General features: G+C 40.2%; 1 protein-coding gene across 2 annotated transcripts in view; it reads left to right on the top strand.

The window, feature by feature from the left end:
• Positions 1-3,859: 3,859 nt before the first annotated feature.
• The window catches only part of EPHA6 (EPH receptor A6), a gene marked incomplete at both ends in the record, with an annotated part of 367,314 nt that continues 353,624 nt past the window's right edge, over positions 3,860-17,549 (top strand). For both annotated transcript variants that reach the window (XM_084201421.1, XM_084201420.1), the window contains one exon: positions 3,860-3,962. In XM_084201421.1, coding sequence (XP_084057547.1) covers positions 3,860-3,962 — 103 coding nt within the window. The remainder of the gene's footprint in view (positions 3,963-17,549) is intronic.

Here is a 17,549-nt window from a genome sequence, read left to right as displayed (position 1 = left end):
TCACATTAAAACAGACAGTAAAGAGTGATGGTTCAAAGGACTAATACACAATATAACATGATATTATGAGAAATGTAAATGAAAAATCAATGGCTTTTGGGTTTTTTTTTTTTGAGAAAGTCAGAGTTTTATTATAATTATCAACACTAAAGATAAAACATGTAGAGTTAATTACACAAAGAAAAAAAGACAACCCATTATGTGAAATTGATATTTTATATTTCCTGTTGCTTTTTTGTTTGTTTGGGGTTTTTTGTTTGTTTGGGGTTTTGTTTATTCTTAACAGAAATACTATCCCTTTATTTAAGAAAATAATAAAAATAGAACAGATGTTTTTCTGCTCACAGAGCAGATCACATTTTGGCTTTTTTAAGATTGGTAATGTATGGAATTCCTTGCTTCTACAAAATCATGCTTTGTAGAAATCTGAGGAGGAAGGTATTCAAACTGGTGCTCTCTTTCTTTATCTTACCTGGTGCAAGCATCCTGTTTAATACTTCAAAGTTTGCTATACAATGTGGCATAAGTTTCAGGGGGAAAAATGTAAAAGTAGGACTCTAGCTTTTTTTATATTTAATATTTTTGCCACTTTTTATTGCATTTAGTATGTTTGCATACATCTGGAAAAACACAATAGTTAAGATTTTATTTGGAATTCAGAATAATACACAAAGTTATAAAAATTAATCTGTGTCTAGATGAATGAGCACTTATCTTACAAAGTTGTTCCCTTGGAAATTCTGTTAAAATTCAGATTAAAAGCTGGTGCAGGGACACTGTGGAGGGAATGCCACTGATCCTTTTTAGCTGTTTGGTTCCCCAACAGTTTGCTGTGATTTGTGGAGTTCAAAGCTTGCAGGAGGCAAAGCTGTGAGAAGAAACACTCATTTTGTCTATGCTCTTGTCACATCTCTCCCTGCCTCCTTTTTGTATTCAGCTGTAGTCTGACATGACTTGTAAAAGTAACAGAAATGGCAAACCAGACCTTCCAAGCTCCTTGAAGAAGGAATTGCCTGCCTGTGGTTCACACAGGTGTACATGAGGATGCACAAGTGCTCACAAGTGTCTGGAGAGTGCCTGCACAGACATAAGCTCATAAATGCACATACAAACATCTAAATACACGCGCTGCTGGGGTTGTCTGAGAAAAGCCTGGTGTAAAACCCCACAGTTGTACTATGCAACAGCAGAAGTGAGGGAAGGAACCTCAGTTCACTTTTGCTGTGCTAATTAATTGGCCTTCCCAACTGATGTGGGAAAAGTTTTTGACTGCTCCAAACGACTCATCTTCACCTGGGGCCCTTTACAAAGGATATCCTACATTGATATTTTATGGCAGTCTGGCTGGGAAGCATCTTACTACTCAACCAGGACCTGCAAAATAATTCAAGTCAGAATTCTCACTGCTTACCCAAAAAGCATACCTTGGTAGCTAGCTGGTGCTACTTTCTTTTTCGCTGTGTGAATTCTAAACCAGAACAGTGTGGAGACTCATGGTGTAAGAATAATTTGTGTTGGAAGGGATCTTAAAAGGTCATCTTAACACCCAAACTCTATAAATTTACCTGACCTTGAACCTAAGACAAAATATTAATCACTATTTCACTATTTTGAAATATTTCCTCAAGCTTTTCTTGTTGACTTTCTTTTTGAATAAAAGTTTTCCTTATAGAACCTTGTAAACACAGCTAACCATAGAAATACTGCAGTGTTGTAGGCTCACTCGACTCTTTAAAGATCCTTCCAAATACCCACAAATACATATTTCTGTGTTGGCTTTGCTCACTGAACAACTCCTCTGAAAATAATCCTTGAAATAATAACTTTTAAAACATTTTTTATTCTTGCATTACAAATCTAAGTGTTCTCACAGAAAGCTTCTCTGAACTTCCATTTAGGAACCTCAGCAGGAACTTTGGTATTCTCTGGTGCACTCTCCTGTAGCTGCATTACCCACTCATTTCAGTGGGATTTTTGAACACTGGGAAGCAAGGGGAATTAGCTTTTCTTATTTTTCCCCTCTTGCTTGTGGATTTAGACACCTGGTTTGATTCATATTCGGAAATACGAGTATCAATATCTTCTTCTGGGTTGTTTCTTTTTCTCCATGCCCTTGTAAAATATTATTATTATTATTATTATTAGTATTAGTATTAGTATTAGTATTAGTATTAGTATTAGTATTAGTATTAACAACAATAACAACAATAACAATAATAACAATAGCAACAATAATAATAATAATAATGATGATGATGATGATGATGATGATGATGATGATGACGATATCGGCCGGGATGTGGAGTGTGGAGGGAGTGAGGCACTTCCACAGGGAAGTGCCCATCGCAGGTGTCGTCGCACCCTGCGTGGGGTGGGGGGGATGTGAGCAGCCAGCAGATCAGATCTGACCTGATCAGATGAGCGCACACACCCCAAGGGCGGCTTCCCCAGCTCTGCACAAGCTTTTGGTACCCGGCGGAGAAATTAATTCAAGAAAAAAAAGGAAAAAAAGAAGAAGAAGAAAAAAAGAGTAAATGTTCCAGGGTTCCTGGGATGCCCGGACACGCCCGGCTCACACTCGGTGTTCCCTTGCATCCCCTGGCTGTAACTTTGCGGAGTAGCGGCAGCGTAGTTGGCCCCGCGCGGGTCCCCTTGTCCCGGGAGCCGCCGCCACCCGCGGGTGGGGCCCGCACCCCTTGGAGCGGCGGCTGCGGCCCTTCTCGAGCCGGGCTGCGCTCTGCCCGTACCTTGTCCGCGAACCCCCTCTAGCGCCGAGCCCGCCGCACTCGGCCCGGAGCTGCCGGCAGCACCGAGGCGAGGGGGCGCTTTCCGCGCCCGCCTCACGCACCGCACCGCGCTCCGCGCTCCCCTCGGGCGGGCGGCTGAGGAGGGGCCGCCGCTCCGACGCTCTCCTTCCATCCCTCCTTCTCTCCCTCCCTCCCCCCGTCCCTCCCTCCCCCGCTGCCCCCGGGCGCGCCGGGCCGCCCGCTGGCTGGCGGGGCGCGAGTGCCGGAGCGCCCCCGGCGCGGGGCCGCGCTGGCTCCCGGCGGACCCGGCACCCGCCGGGCTGCGCGCAGCGAGGCGGCCCCGCGGCCGCACCGGAGGAGGGGGCGAGCGAGCGCTCCGCGGGTGGCAGGGGAGCAGCGGCACCAAAAAACTGCAGCCGGCAGCGCGGAACGCAAATCAGGAGGGAGCAGCGAACATCACACCAGAGCCGCCTGGTTTCTGATTGCTCCGCGGCAGAGGGGGAGAGACAGAGATTGACTGAGAGGGGCGAGCGGCAGAGCCGGGCACGGCGGCGGAGGGTCGGGGATGCCGCCCTGCAAGTTTCCTTGATGCGTTGGGGAGCGTGAGGAGGAGTCGCCGACCCTTCTCGCCCTCGTCGCGTTTCACCTGGGAAACCTGAAGCTCCTCGGCGCTGCCGCCGGCCGGGGATGCGGGGCACCGTGCGGCGCGGCCGGGGGAGGAAGCTTCTGCCGCGCAGGAGGCTGCTGAGGCTGCCAGGGGCGCTCCTGCGGGACTGAAGGTGCCACCGGCTCGAGCCGGCGGAGGGAGCGGGCCGCGACCCTCCCTGCCTCCACCACCGCCTGGAAGTTGCCGAAGCTCTCCCCGTCCCCAGCGCCGCCGCCCTTCGCGGCAGGGCGGCAGCGGGGCTGCCGGCACCCCCGCCCGCCCTCGCTCTCCGTGCTGCCGCCTGCCCCGGGGGCCCGGCAGTGGATGCGCCCGGCCCGGCCCGCGCAGCCCCGGGCGGCAGTGCAGGCAGCGCAGCCCGGCGGGGCGGCGGTGGACCCCGCCGACCTGAGGGAGCACGGGCAGCCTCGGCGGGCCGAGGTCGCGGGGCGCTCGGCGGGCACCAGCCATGGGGTGTAGTGAGGTGAGGGCACTGTTCTGGAGAGTCGGCCTCCTCCTCCCCCTGCTGACAGCGCGCCCCGCCGCCGCCGGGCACGTCGCCAGCAACCACGGTGAGTGAGGGCGGCCGCGGGTGCGCTGCGAAGCGGGCTGCCCGCAACTTTCCGGCGGGCGAGGGCTGTGAGGGGATGGTTGGATGGAGGGAGGGGTCCGCACCTGCGGCCACCAGCTCGGCTTCTCCCGGCCGCGGACGGGGATGCGGGGCCACGGGGATGCAGGACCGGGCGCCTCCCGGCCGTCACCCCTTCCTGCAGCCCCCAAAAGTTGGGGGTTTGCGGCCGGAGGAGCAGCGGGCTCCGCTGCCGTCCCCCGCCGGGGATAACTCCGCGGCTGCCGGGAGGTCTCCGCTGTCGCCCCGGGCACCGTCGGCGGCCGGGGTGTGGGAGTGAGAGCAGAGAAGCCAAAGTTGCCTCCCGGTGAGGTGGAGCGCTAGCATCATTTTATTTGAAGTGTGGCTTTGTTGTTTGCTTCGGTCCTGCGGAACGCAGATCCCATAGAATGGGTTTGGGAGAGCTGATCGCGCCTTAGGGGGAATTGCTGCTGGTGAGCGAGCTGTTCAAAAGGTGCCTGACTGCCCTTAACACCTAATTTCTGCGTACTCCGGGCTGATTGTCTGAAAAACACCCATTTAAAATCTTGGTAACAGGTGCATGCTCATCAGGTCGCACCGAAGACGATATTTTAATTCTTCGGGTTTAAGGTGTGCGCTTTAGATAATTACCTCTGGATTAAGAAGGGAATCATCCTGTTCATAGGAATAAAAATTCATAGCACTCCCAGAGGATACAGTATTTTGTTAGGAACAACTAAATAAAAGAGCCCAGACCTGATTATGAAACATCATGTTACATGTTATCAAGCATCTGGATAGAGCAGAGAATTTCCTGAACTGCTCGTTTTATGTACATCTGTCTTTTTAATTTGCAGAGGATGCATCTATTCCCACAGTATGAGAGGCTTCTGTACCTTTAACATTATTTTTGCAGAATTTGTCTTTTTTGATGTTTTAGTGGGATGTGACTGAAACTATAGGAATTGAAGGGTAGCTCTAAATGTTACTGCTGGCAGAAATTGCTTTACCTGCTATGTTGACAGGAGCGTTGAAATTGACGATGGTGGAAAGTAACGGTGAAAGAAAACAAACTGGGTTTACTCGTGGAGTACTATCAAATATATAGTTCATGTATTTTCATAGTTTTGTTCTGCAGTCTGTTTTCAGTGCTCTTTGTATTGACCTCAGTAGCAGTAAAATCAGAGAATAAGATCTCTAGAAAACAGGGAAGAACTAAGTATGGCCACAAAGCCCCTGTGCCATCAGGATAAGTTTTGGCAAGGACATTCCAAGTTAGTATGATTCCTTTACCTCTTCCATGCTAAATGTGATGAATAAATGCAGTTTGTAATTTTAAATCCTGCAATCATATCAAGGCTGATATTTGCCCTTTCTTATGTCTTGGAAGACATCAGACTCTCACAGTGGCACAACCCAGTTTTCCTTTGATGTCACGGGCATTAGTGCATGCTAATATCTGCTGCATTATCACAAGGCCTAACACCACACATGAATACAATTTAAAAAAAAACTGTATTCTTGCTGTTGTAGGATAGCTAGGGCAGCATAACAGCATCAAAGGCAAAGAGTTTTTATCAACTAATGCAACTCAGTTTTAGTTTCTAAACTAGTATTTGATATTCTGGGATTAGATTAGTAGTGTTTAAATAGTGTTTTAAAAGTGTTTTAATAGTGTTTTTAAAGGATGGCGAAGACAGTTGCCAAAAGTATGTCAGGGATTAAGTGGTTTCTTGATGTTGATGTAACTTTTCCTAACAAGTCCAGGTGTTGCAGTGTTGGCTGCAGACCGTACTGGTGAATTTCCTAACTTCTGACGAACTTCTTTTTCTGCACGTTGCTTCCAAACTTCAGTAAAACAAGTAGCCTCCTACCCTTGGTACTGCCATATCACCATAGAAATCAAATAATTATAACTCAATAAAACCCAAGTGAACTGAAAATGGACTGAATTAAAACAGATGCTTTTGTACATACCCCCCCACACCTTGTTAATAAAGTGCTAGCAAAAAGAGTCTGCTTTTAATGATAACTTTCTCTAAATTCAGGAATTGAAGGAAAGGAAATTACAACAATAAAAAAGTTGCCCACTGTGCAAACACTTAAATGTGGAAGGTTAAAATGCCATTTACTAATACTTGGAATCCCAGTTGCAATGAATTTTTAAAGATCTTGTGATGAAACATATCTTCTTTGAATTTTCCTGAAGTGATATTTTCAGCATGCTCATCTTGAAAACATCTTCACAATAATTGTTGTTGGGTTTCCACTAATAATTATTAGAATGGTATACTAACTTTGCTATCTGGTATATTTCATCTTCTATTTTGTATGTAGAAACATACCAGCATTAATAGTAAATTGCAAAGGAATGTCTTGTTTCGTCTCGTGATGGTTTGGGTGAAAAGGATGGAAGGGGAATAGGTTTATTAATCTGACTTGGTAAACAGACAGCCCTTCCACTTCATTCTTAATGGTTTGTTTCCTATTATTAAAGAGAGATTTTCAGAAAAATAATATACTCTGGTCTTATAAATTGTTATTATAACCATGTTGGGATTAATCTTTTTTGGTCTTGTCAAACAGAAAGAAATAAATGTATTTTTTTATATAGCTGTAAGGCTCTTAGGTTGTCATTCTTCACCCAGTAAATCAATGTGTGGTGTCTTAGAGAATTTGTAGCAAGGCAGGCACAAACAATAGTATTGGCAGGGAAGTAAGCTTACTCATTCATCTTCATGGAATGGTCAGTTCAAAAACATATTATGACCACGCCAAGGTCTAATTTTTACTGCTCAGAAAAACCCTGTAGGGTTTGGAATTTCATAGGGGGAGTAACCACTGCAGTGTGTGGCAGAACTACTTGGAACAGAGGGCTCAGTTAATGGTGGAGGTTGAGTGCTTGCATGTTCATACAAATTTCCAGTGGTTGTCCCTCACATCTAGCATGAACAGGCTGCTGTGCAAAGTTTCAGTGTGCTGTGGTGTAGCTTTGTTCTTTGCTTGCTAGAACACTATGAATTGGGCAATTGCTGTCAGACCTAAAATTACAGACAATGGCACCCGACCTGTGCAGCTCCTTGTGCAAAACTTGCGGGAGCTTTCGAGATAAAGGTCACACCAAGTAGTGGCTCAACAGTTTTCTGTGCTAAGCATGCACACATAAATGTTTCTACATATATAAAAATCAGAAACCATATTTTTTTCTATGTATATGACAAACAGAAAGAGTTTCTGTACCCTAGCTCCTTTCAGGTTGTATCTACCATTATGTATCACCAGACAATTAATTCCTGAAGCCAACTATAGAACTTGCAAAGTTCATAATGAGTCATGTCTATCAGTGAGGTGTAAAAAAGCTGTGTTTTTTCAGTTTCCAGGTATCATTACTTCTTGTCAGGTTATGCAAGCGTGGTGTTTTTATTCATACTTCTAAAAGGCACCTGCATTCATTTTTCTCCTCTTACAAAAAAAGAAGTTGAGGTAAGAAATATTGTCAAATGTCAGTTCTGAAATTCATACGGCCTTTATTTTCACAATGATTACACTTGATGTAAATCGGGTGGCTCAAAGTAGGTAATAAAGCTTTTTGATTCTGGTAGTAAAATATCAGGTAGATTACTAATGACCTTCAGGTATTCATCAGTTCAAAGAAGTTGGCTCATTTTCATTCCCATATTTATTTTTACAGAAGTGCAATCTAGGCACTCTTTCTGAATACAGAATTCGTTGGGTTTTTTTTTTTTCTGTAGCAATAAGGAGAACAAGGACTAAGTGTGGGGAGATTGAAATTCTCTGTGAATGAAGCTGATGTTTTGCTGCTAGGAGATATCTCTTACTTTGAGGACTTAAAGTACTGTGGAAAGGCTGTGCTGCTGCTTGTGTTTTGCTAGTCCTGGGTAATTTTGATGTTCAGTTGTCCATCTCATGTTTTAATAAGCATTTACATCATTACAGAAACATGAGAAAGTTAAATAAACAAAGCCATTGCAGTAAATGTGTGTCATTCCCTTTTCAGCATGTAGATAAAATCATGAGCAAAATTATATTTTAGTTTCAAGTTCTTAAGAAACTTTAAACAATATTTTTACCCCTGTGTAAAATCCTACATCCATATGGACTTTTGTGGTAATGAAGGCCTGGGAACCTCTGCAGTTTTAGATATGCATGAAATGAGTTGTTACCCAAGAGCCTCGATTTGTATGCCATGAAATGAACACATTTGCAATTAATGGTTCAGGATCATTCCTGGTGTTGTATTTGGAAGTACTAAGGGCTGTCTGGATATTTTGTGAATTTTTTTCTTTTTTGGACAAAAGAGAATGATTGGTGTGGAAATACTAAATATTAAGAAATGCATAGTTTAAGCAGATACAGTTTAAAACCAAATCAGTACAGTAGTTTTCACGTAATTTGCAGGAGTGGAGATACCACAGATGAACTGAAATGTTTCCTGAAGTTTACCAATTTAACTCTCTGGTCAGACATCATTTCCTCTGAGAGGTCAAAAAGTTTACGGAGGAAAAAGAGAGAAGGAAAAAGCATATAGGAAACTGAGTTTTTCTTAAAATCTCCTCTGTCTTTACAGATAGATACTTTTAGGTCTTAACTCTGCTTGAGAGTTTGTTTAGGGTATCTGATGTTAACATTTTCACTTGAGAATTTTAGAAAAGTCAGAAAGTTCAGCAAGTTGTTTGTCAGTAAGTTACTCAGAAAGTCAATATCCATTTTGTTTCTTTTTTTTTCATGAGAAGTCTAATGTTTAAAAACCTCATTTAACAGATTAGGGATATTGAGAAAATTATGCATGTGTACAATATGGGAAGGATTTTATTGTACTTAGATCCCATTATAGCAAAGGTGGGTTAGGATCTATTCCTATTCCAGCTGTGTATGTTAGCTGGAATGTTTCATTAGGATCCTTGGATTTCCCCAGTGTGACGTTGACACAAAGATGAGGCTGGCCTTGTGTTTGATATGCCCCTTAACATGCTGAACTCTGTGACTGAGAGAATGAAAAAATGGATGAATTATTTATCCATAATCTATCCTGATCTCCAGAAGCCATATTATAATGGAGGAGAGGTCAACAAAAAACTAAAAAACTATCTGCTGTGAACAATTTGCCTTCAGAAGCTGGGTTTTAACTTGTAAATGATATGTCAGTCTTTATGAGAAGGTGTTAGAACTGAGAATTACTGCTGAAAAGATGTCTCTGACATGATTAAACCACAAATTTTATTGCAGGATTTCTTTCTGAACCTTAAAAAAAGATTAAACAGTGAAATTATCTTTAGCTTGTTTGTTTCTCATAATACCCTCAGTCTTCTTAAGACTCATTCCATCTATCCTTTTTTTAGTTCCAAGGATGCTTTTATTATCAGTATTGCAAGACCTTTTGTGTAGGTCAGCTATTGATCATTCCCACGTCTAAGAACCAGTCTGTTCCAAATAATCAAAGGAGAAGTCACTTGAGTTAATCCAGCAGCCATTTATGACCTCAGTACTAATTTTTAATGTACAGAGCAAAGCTTAGAGACCAACCTTGTCTTTAAATAAACTGCATGTTCTGTATTAGAAGCTGGCTAATCCATCATATTAAAAAAAAATCCAAAAAGCTAAACCAAAACAAAGCACAAAATTGTCTCAACAAAACTCAAACCAAAATCTCCTTAAGATTTTTCTAGTCAGTAGTTCTGCTTATTTGTGTCACCACTACAGCATAATACTTCTTGAAGTCAGCATTCCTCTCACTTATTGATACTTGTGTTTGGACTAAATTCTGTCATCCTGTTAAAAAAAAGTGCTGAATACCTTGAAAATTAATAATTAGAGATTTGTTAGTTTTAATAAATGAAGGTATTTTAATTAGACTGTAGATCATTTTATAGATAATAAAAAAATCTCTGCCCAAAAAATGCATGGGTATTTCTCCCCCTCTGGTTTATGATACTGTACAAACAGTTTTCTGCTCTTTAAACAATTGTTTTACAATAGGTCATAGTACTCCTCCACCTTCAAGCCAGCAGCTACTATTACTTTCTTTTATGGATCTGTTCTCTTTCTACATATATAAAGCATCAATAGTTACTCTGTGTTTTTAAAAACAGTTAGGGGTATTTTGATCTTTAAATTAAGACTAGATTTTTAAAATGCTGTAATATTATTTACATTTCTTTTGACAGTCAAGTAGGGGCAGGTGTTTAAAATTCAAAAGCACTTATTTTTGAGGAGATTAGATTGCAAATAAAATTTCCTTTCTGTAGGACAGTTGGAGGATTTAAAATGTACTTTGTCTCTAAATAGAAATTCCTGGTTTGTGTTTAGGTAGAATTCTGGGAAGCTGACAGATTTATTTTTTTTCCCCTCCTGAGAGATGGTTTTGTTTGCTGTCACTTGACTGAGTCCCAGACACTCTTTGAAGGTGTCTGGTGTTTGCTGACAGATTCTGCAAGAGGAGCAGCATCCCGTTAATGAGGGGAGGTGGGAGAGCACAAGCAATACTTAGGTGAGAAGCAGTGACATAAATGCAGCAATCTAGAAGGAACATTTTAATCTGTGGGTATGTTAACTGCACTGATAGCACAGCTTTCCTTGATGCCAGCATGTTTTTGACATTGCCCAGGGTTTAGATTGAAACAGTGCTGTGTCACTTCAGTGCAGAAGGAAAGGTGGGCAGCAGGCACCATGTGTAACAACCCCCTGTGGAGGTGCACACACACAATTACAACACAGTTAAAAGGTGAATTTGCTGGGAGCTCCACTGCCTCAATCCACTTAATGGCTTCTGCACCTAGAACAAAAGGGGAAAAGTCACATACAGCAAACAGTATCATTGATGCATGTAATGAGTGATTTGTTTTGGCTGGGGACCCTTGGTTAAGAGTGCACTTGCTGCTGTAATTTGTATTCTCTGACTGCTGGTTGCTTCTTCCTTAAAATTAAGGAATAAAAGAAGAAATTAGAAAGCATTCCATAAGATAATGCACTAGCATTTTAATCTGGGTAATAGTGACATTCTTTCTGCATGTCCCCAGGCTAATTTTCTCAGTGGGTTTCACTTGCTGGTTTAAAATAAAATTTTATAGGAAAAAAATTTTGCTAAAATTTAAAATTGTCCAAATATATTTAGGACATAGAAAAAAAAAATCAAAGGGGACCTTTCTTCTGTAGTGCTTCAAGTATTTGTGGCTGAAAATTGATTGCGTGGAAAACATTTGGATGAAGGATTCATAATTCAAAATGTGGTTTGAATTCAGCACTTTCTGCTGAACAAAAATGGACCATACAAAATTGCACAGTCTTTTCCTCTCTTGTTTGTGGCTGCTGAAGACCTTTGAAAAGGAAAACAAGGGAAATGTAAAACCTTAATCTCTGGTAGAGTGCTTTTGTTTGTATCGCAGAAGTTGCTAAACACTTCCATGCCACAATGATACAGGAGAAACACCCATTTAGAGGGTTATTTTAGATTTAATAATTTAGTTTAGTGGACTTTATTTTTTAGAGGACCATTTAATTTAGGTAAAGATGAATGCTATTAGCATTTAGGAATGGAGAAATGTGATGAGAGCTGTGGCACACAAGAGCTTCTCAGCCACACTCTCTCTCAGCCTCCATCAGATGCGATGGGAACCCAAACTCTGTTGCTGTTGAGACAGCTGTCGGAATGCTTACCCTGTGATTTTGGTCTGTGGTAAAAAAGTTACTAGTTTACAGGTTTCCAGACACAGAATTTCAGAGAGTTAAGCAAAGTCTCTTAAGAGATATTGATACACATCTCAAGGTAAGGGTAAGAATTTGCCTCTGTTAGATGGTGGTGTTCTCAAAAAAAGAGGAGTGATTGGGTGCACTACAAAGAGGAAAAATGGTCCACTGGAGACAGGTATCATATAGAAGTCACATCTGAAGAAATCTGGGATTACAAAAGGCAACCAGGAAATCAGATGGTATTCCATGTCATTTCAGTGGTTGCTCTTGATGCAGATGAATATAATGGTATTATATAGTCCAGTTTTTCTACTCTAAAGGGCATCACACCTAGTGTAGAAAGATTAATGCTGGTGGTTGGAAGGAATCCAGCATTTTTGCCACTGTTGTTTAATCCAAGGCTTTGTGCAAACTTTAGGCTGCATGCGGAGCTCTTTTTTCAGCCTTGAATCTCTTAAAAACTACTCTTCTTTTAAGTAAACCTTCCTGTCTGTATAGCACTGATCTGAGAAGAGTTAAAGGCTAAAGCTTTTACTTCAGGTGACCAGGCTGTGACACCCAGTGCAAATCCCAAAGAGTTAGTTTTTGATGTGCTCAGATGTAGGTGGTAGAGGTAGATACAGCACCCTGGCTTTCAGTGTGGTCTTCAGTGAAACTCGTTATTTTTTTTTTGTGTCTGTAACTGAGTTGCTCTCTGCTAGGAACACTGTCTTCCTGTTTTAAAAATCCATGATGTACCAAAATTCAGTTTCTCAAAATGCTAACTGCAAATGAAGTAGGTTTGTACCACAAAGACAAAACTACTAAAAGCAGTAGACAAAACTACTAAAAGTAGTACTAAAGACCTGAAACCTTGCCATTTTGTGTACCTGGTCTCTTAAAGCCTTCCTGAGGGCAAGATGTGAACCTCCCAGCAGGAACCTTGGGTAGCTGGCTCTGGGAGCTGTTTGACTCCCAGTATCATAGGAACCAGCTCTCTTTGATTGAGACTCTGAGCCACAGGGACTATTTCAGCTCTGGCTTTTCTTGACTTTTGTGTGTGGTAGTTGATAATCCCCTTAGTGTAAAAATGTAGGTAATACAAACTTTCCTACTAGAAATTCTGTATTTTAAAAGGTTAATTTTTTTTCTCTTCCTTTTCACATATCATTCACATAGAGTGCTTTATTTAGACTGACAGTGCAATCCTCTAGTACGTCACCTAAATTACTTAAGGGAAGAGAACTGCCATCTTCCAGGATATCAGCATTAGATGATAATGAAAACTTTCACCTTACATGTAGTTTACATTAAGCAGCAAAGGAATTTTGAAACTTTTGTGCTCTGTGTTCAAACTCCATGTTTAGAAGGCAAAAAACTCTGTTGGAAGTTAACTATCAAGAGACAAAACCATAGAGGAGGCCTACGGAAGTCACACTTGTAGGGAGTTTGCTGCTCTGTTACTTTCTCATGGCATCCTTTCAGCATCACTAAGTACATTAAAAGTTCCTGTAATGCTCATCCTATTCACTTTATCACTAATAATTTTCCTTACAAATTTTATAATGAGTAGTTTAGATTGTAAGTAATGCCCTGAGGCCTTATCATTAGTAGGTTTCCATTGCTTTAAAGCAAATTAGGAAATTATTTTCAATAACTCTTATCTGACAGATGCATTTTATACTTGAGAGATGTGCCTGAAGAAATAAAAGCTGATGGAAATTTGTGTTGTAGATGAATATTTTGAAAACAAAAAAGATGATAAATAATAGATTAGGCTTGATTAGATGTTGACATTTAGAACTGCACATAGATTATGTTAAATGTAGTGACAACAGACAGTGTTCATCTTGATTTGCATTTGTCCCTCCCTTTGTGGTTCAGGTGGATCATGGGACACACATTGTAAAGGTTAATGGATAAATTACCATATAGCTCATCTGATTGTTCAGGCTTCAGCCTGGAGGGCTGGATGGTTTATAATCTAGTTTGTTTTATGTGAAACAGCAAATGTTTGATTCTTTTTCTATGAAATTCTGAATTGCTTAAGTGTTTAGATGAGTCCACCCCTACAGCTTCTGAGTTCTGATAAAATCAGTAAATCATGGCATGGTTGCATTGACAGAAATCTTGACCTGGTCTTTGTTTCCTCTCGCAAGCTGTGAGTATTATTTCCATGTTATTTGTGTAAATGTGAACTGTGATCCTTTGATAAAAATGTATTCTTTAAACCCTGTGAAGATATTTGGCCTAAGTACCTTCTTCACTTCAAAACAGGAGTTTTCAATGTGCTCTGTTATCAGATAATTACACTAGTGTCCCCTACAACTTTCTTTACCCTCAGTGTGGTTAGTAACTAAATGTGTCAGTGTTGTGGAATCAAGTGACTTCACTTTTGTAAGGGACTCACCCATTAAATTGGTTCCAGTAATTCACCCAAAATTCCAGAAGTAGGAATAAATGAATGAATGAATTAATGAAAAAATCCCCTAATAGCAATTTTCCCTGCGCTAAGATATTTACTGTATGTCCATTTGCAAACATGGATGGCTGAAGTGAATCATCTGGAACTACACTCACCCTTGTAAATAAAATCAAGGGTACACTGTAATTCAAAGATGCAGTGTTTGGTTCATATAAAATAATACCCTTCAGTCAAGCATTGCTTAGTTAAAGGTCTTCTTTTCTATAGTGTCTGAAAGAAAGGAAAAAGTTAATGAGTTCATGTTCAGTCTGTGGAAAGAAGAATTGAAGAACTGCTCAGTCTTTTGCAGTAATTTATTTTGCCTTTAACTGTGATTTTGTGTTCTTGAGTCTCTCACTGGCCCAAGTGATTCTTTTTCTGGTATCTGGTTTTTCTATCTCCAGATGGGATGTGATTGCACTGAATTCAGTGAATGCATCATCCAAATTACCTGATTATTTGAGCTGCCAGGTAGTAGCTCAGGTTGACTTCACAGTTACTCAACATGGACAAAAAAAATTACTTGGAATATTTGGGTTTTTGGGCCTTTATTGCATGGGATATATGTTAGAAGTTCTTTGATCTGGTTTAAATTAAGAGAAGACTATGAAAAGAAATGAAGAAATAGCCTTGCCATGACATGCTTTATGAATAAAGGAAAATTATTTTTTGTGAGCTTCACGGAGGTAGTGTTCTTTGAACAGAACATTTATGCAGTTGTGAGGCACATCAGTATGATTTTCATTACACTAAAGTAATGAATTTTTATGAATAAAGCTTAAATAGCAGTGAGCCATCCTTTATTCAGACGGTGAGATGGAGCAGTACATTTCTGATAAGGGAGAGGAGGGGAAGAAAATAGAAGAAGGAAGAGAAGATAAAAAATAACCTAATTTTCCTGACTTTGTTATGTGAATATTGTAATTTACAAAATTTTGAGTCTAGTCTTGTTGTAAAAAAAAAAGTTTCTATAACAATATGTCATCTATAGCTGTAAGCATAGAGATTTGTGGACTCCAAAGGTTCAAGTGCGTTTAAAATGGTACGTAATTTAAAAAATATTAAAAAATTGAATAATTCCAATGTTGGGTAAGAAAGAAGTATTATCAGCTTGAGTCCTTTGATTCTATTTTTATTGCTGAAAACTGCTACATTTCATAAAATGCAGTTTTACAGGCTATTAGTCCATAATGTGGATTATGCCCTTTGGACACTTACGTTGAAGATAAATGCAGTAGTTTGGAGAGATCTGTATTGAAATTCTGTGAAGGGGGTTCAGTTATTGTTTAAGTTCTTTTTACTGTGAGCCAAAAGCAAATGGGTTGGAGGGAGAGGTGACCCTTGGCTTCAAACAGGAAATGAAATTAGCAGTGGAAGGGTCAGTTCGTCATTCAAGAAGTGGCTTCATTTCCATATAGGTGAGGAAAATAGGTCGCTGAAACATTACTGGCATTGAAAGACTTTTTAAATTTTTCTTGAGAGAAAGAATTGTATTTGCATTATAGTTGTGCCTGCCAAGATTATTTACACTGCAGTAAGGGGCTCTGTTACACAGGATTGGGAAAGAACTTTGTTACCACAATCAAATGCCTCCAGTGATGCTGTATAAAATTATTAATTTTCATCTTCAGTGTAGTTAAGCCATGATCCCTCATTGCTCCTGTTCTGAACTTCAGGGCTGTGAAATTCAAGTACATTTATGGGCCGCATTTATTAGCGAGTGGTGCTTATTAATTTATGCTTGTGCTGGCTTTGTATCAAAATTCAAGAACACCTTTCCATTATAATTTTTTATCCTGCTCACTATTGTAGAAGTCACATCTCTTCTTTTGGGTTTTTGTGTGTGGTTTTCCTTTTTCACTCAAGAGATTTCTGATCTCTGTGACAGTTACAGTTGACTATCCTTTTTCTTCGTCCTGTTTAATTCACTATTTATTGAAAAAAAAGATGTGGCTAGAACCACATACAGCTTTGGTGGTGGGATTTCTCTGGTACTTTGTGCAATAGTAGTATTTTTGTAATTTTGAATATTGGACAGGTTCTGTGATTTTTGTCTCTTTCATTCCCGTGTTGTTGGATTGGTCTTTCGTTGGCTTGTCAGCAATTAATATGCAGATGTCTTATTCTCTCTGGCTGCTTCTAGATTCCCATTTCATGAAAAGAATTCTGCTTGGCTCCCTTTGGATGTTCTGGTATTTTATATTTAATGTCCTTACTTTCTTCCTTCCATATTACCCCAGAAAATAATTACTCCTTCTTTTCCCATAGCTTCCCCCTGCCCCATAGCGTTTCAGCCTTTAGTTGAGTTGACAATGCCTCCCACCTTTTCCATGGAAAAAACCCCATTAGACCAAGCCTATCCTGGACAAGGAAGTTACTTAAATAACAAAAAATATCAGTCTCATGACTTATTTTTGAAGATTTGCACCACAAATTGCAGACGTAAATCTCTTTGTCTCAGAACCATGTCTTTTATGAACTTGCTCACATCTTTAGCTCTGTATTTAAAGCAGCTAAAAACTCTTCAACAACTTTTTAGTTTCCCAACCCAGACTTATTTCTGACATTTATACAATGAAGTGTACGTGATAAGCTAAAATATTCACTACCAATATGGTGTTGTCACACAAGCAATAACTTCATTACATCTTAAAAGAAAACATAAATAATTTTTATAGATTCAAAACACTTTTTGGTTCATATAATTCTGAATTAATGCTGAAAGAAGTACTGCTGAAAGTACATTGAATGAAATTATCCTCAAATTCAGCTGTAATTTTACCTTAACGCATTATAATTCAGATGTCAGCTTTTTCTTCCATAATTTGATTTTGCTTGGCTATTAGGATTGCTCAGTGCTTACTCTGTTTTATTGCTCTTAGATGAAATAAATTAAGCTGTGTAGCAATATAAAAGATAATATTCATTGTTATAAATTTGGTATTTACACGAATGAAACATCTAAAATTCCCCCTTCATCTGTTTTAAATTAAGTATGAGATTTAAATCACTTGATCTGATTGAGAGCAAGTGCTGAAAATGAAGGGACTGTGGGCAATCAAAAAAGCACTCTGAGATTCTGATCAAGGCATTCATTATTGGTGGTGGGAAACAGCACTAAACAATAATTGATTGCATTATGGAGAGTTTAGATTAACCTGCCATGAGAAAATATTCTATTCACAGGCTGAGAATGATTTTGAACAGGTGGAAAGTGAGAGCAATAAAGTATTTCCAATTGCTCAGGTATGGTGGTTGTAAAAAAGGAACCTTTGGATTAGTCTGGATTTATGAATTTTGTGTGATAAATTTATTTTCAATTTTAAATGCTATCCCCTTTATAGTTGCTCTTTTAACTAGGGATGTAATCGTATACTTAATTTTAACCATAAAACATATCCTTTTTACTCTGATTTTCTC

Source organism: Fringilla coelebs, assembly GCF_963513975.1.
Source record: "Fringilla coelebs genome assembly, chromosome: 2".
NCBI lineage: Eukaryota > Metazoa > Chordata > Aves > Passeriformes > Fringillidae > Fringilla > Fringilla coelebs.
Note: the sequence above shows the minus strand (reverse complement) of the source record. Positions and strands in the feature narration are given on the sequence as shown.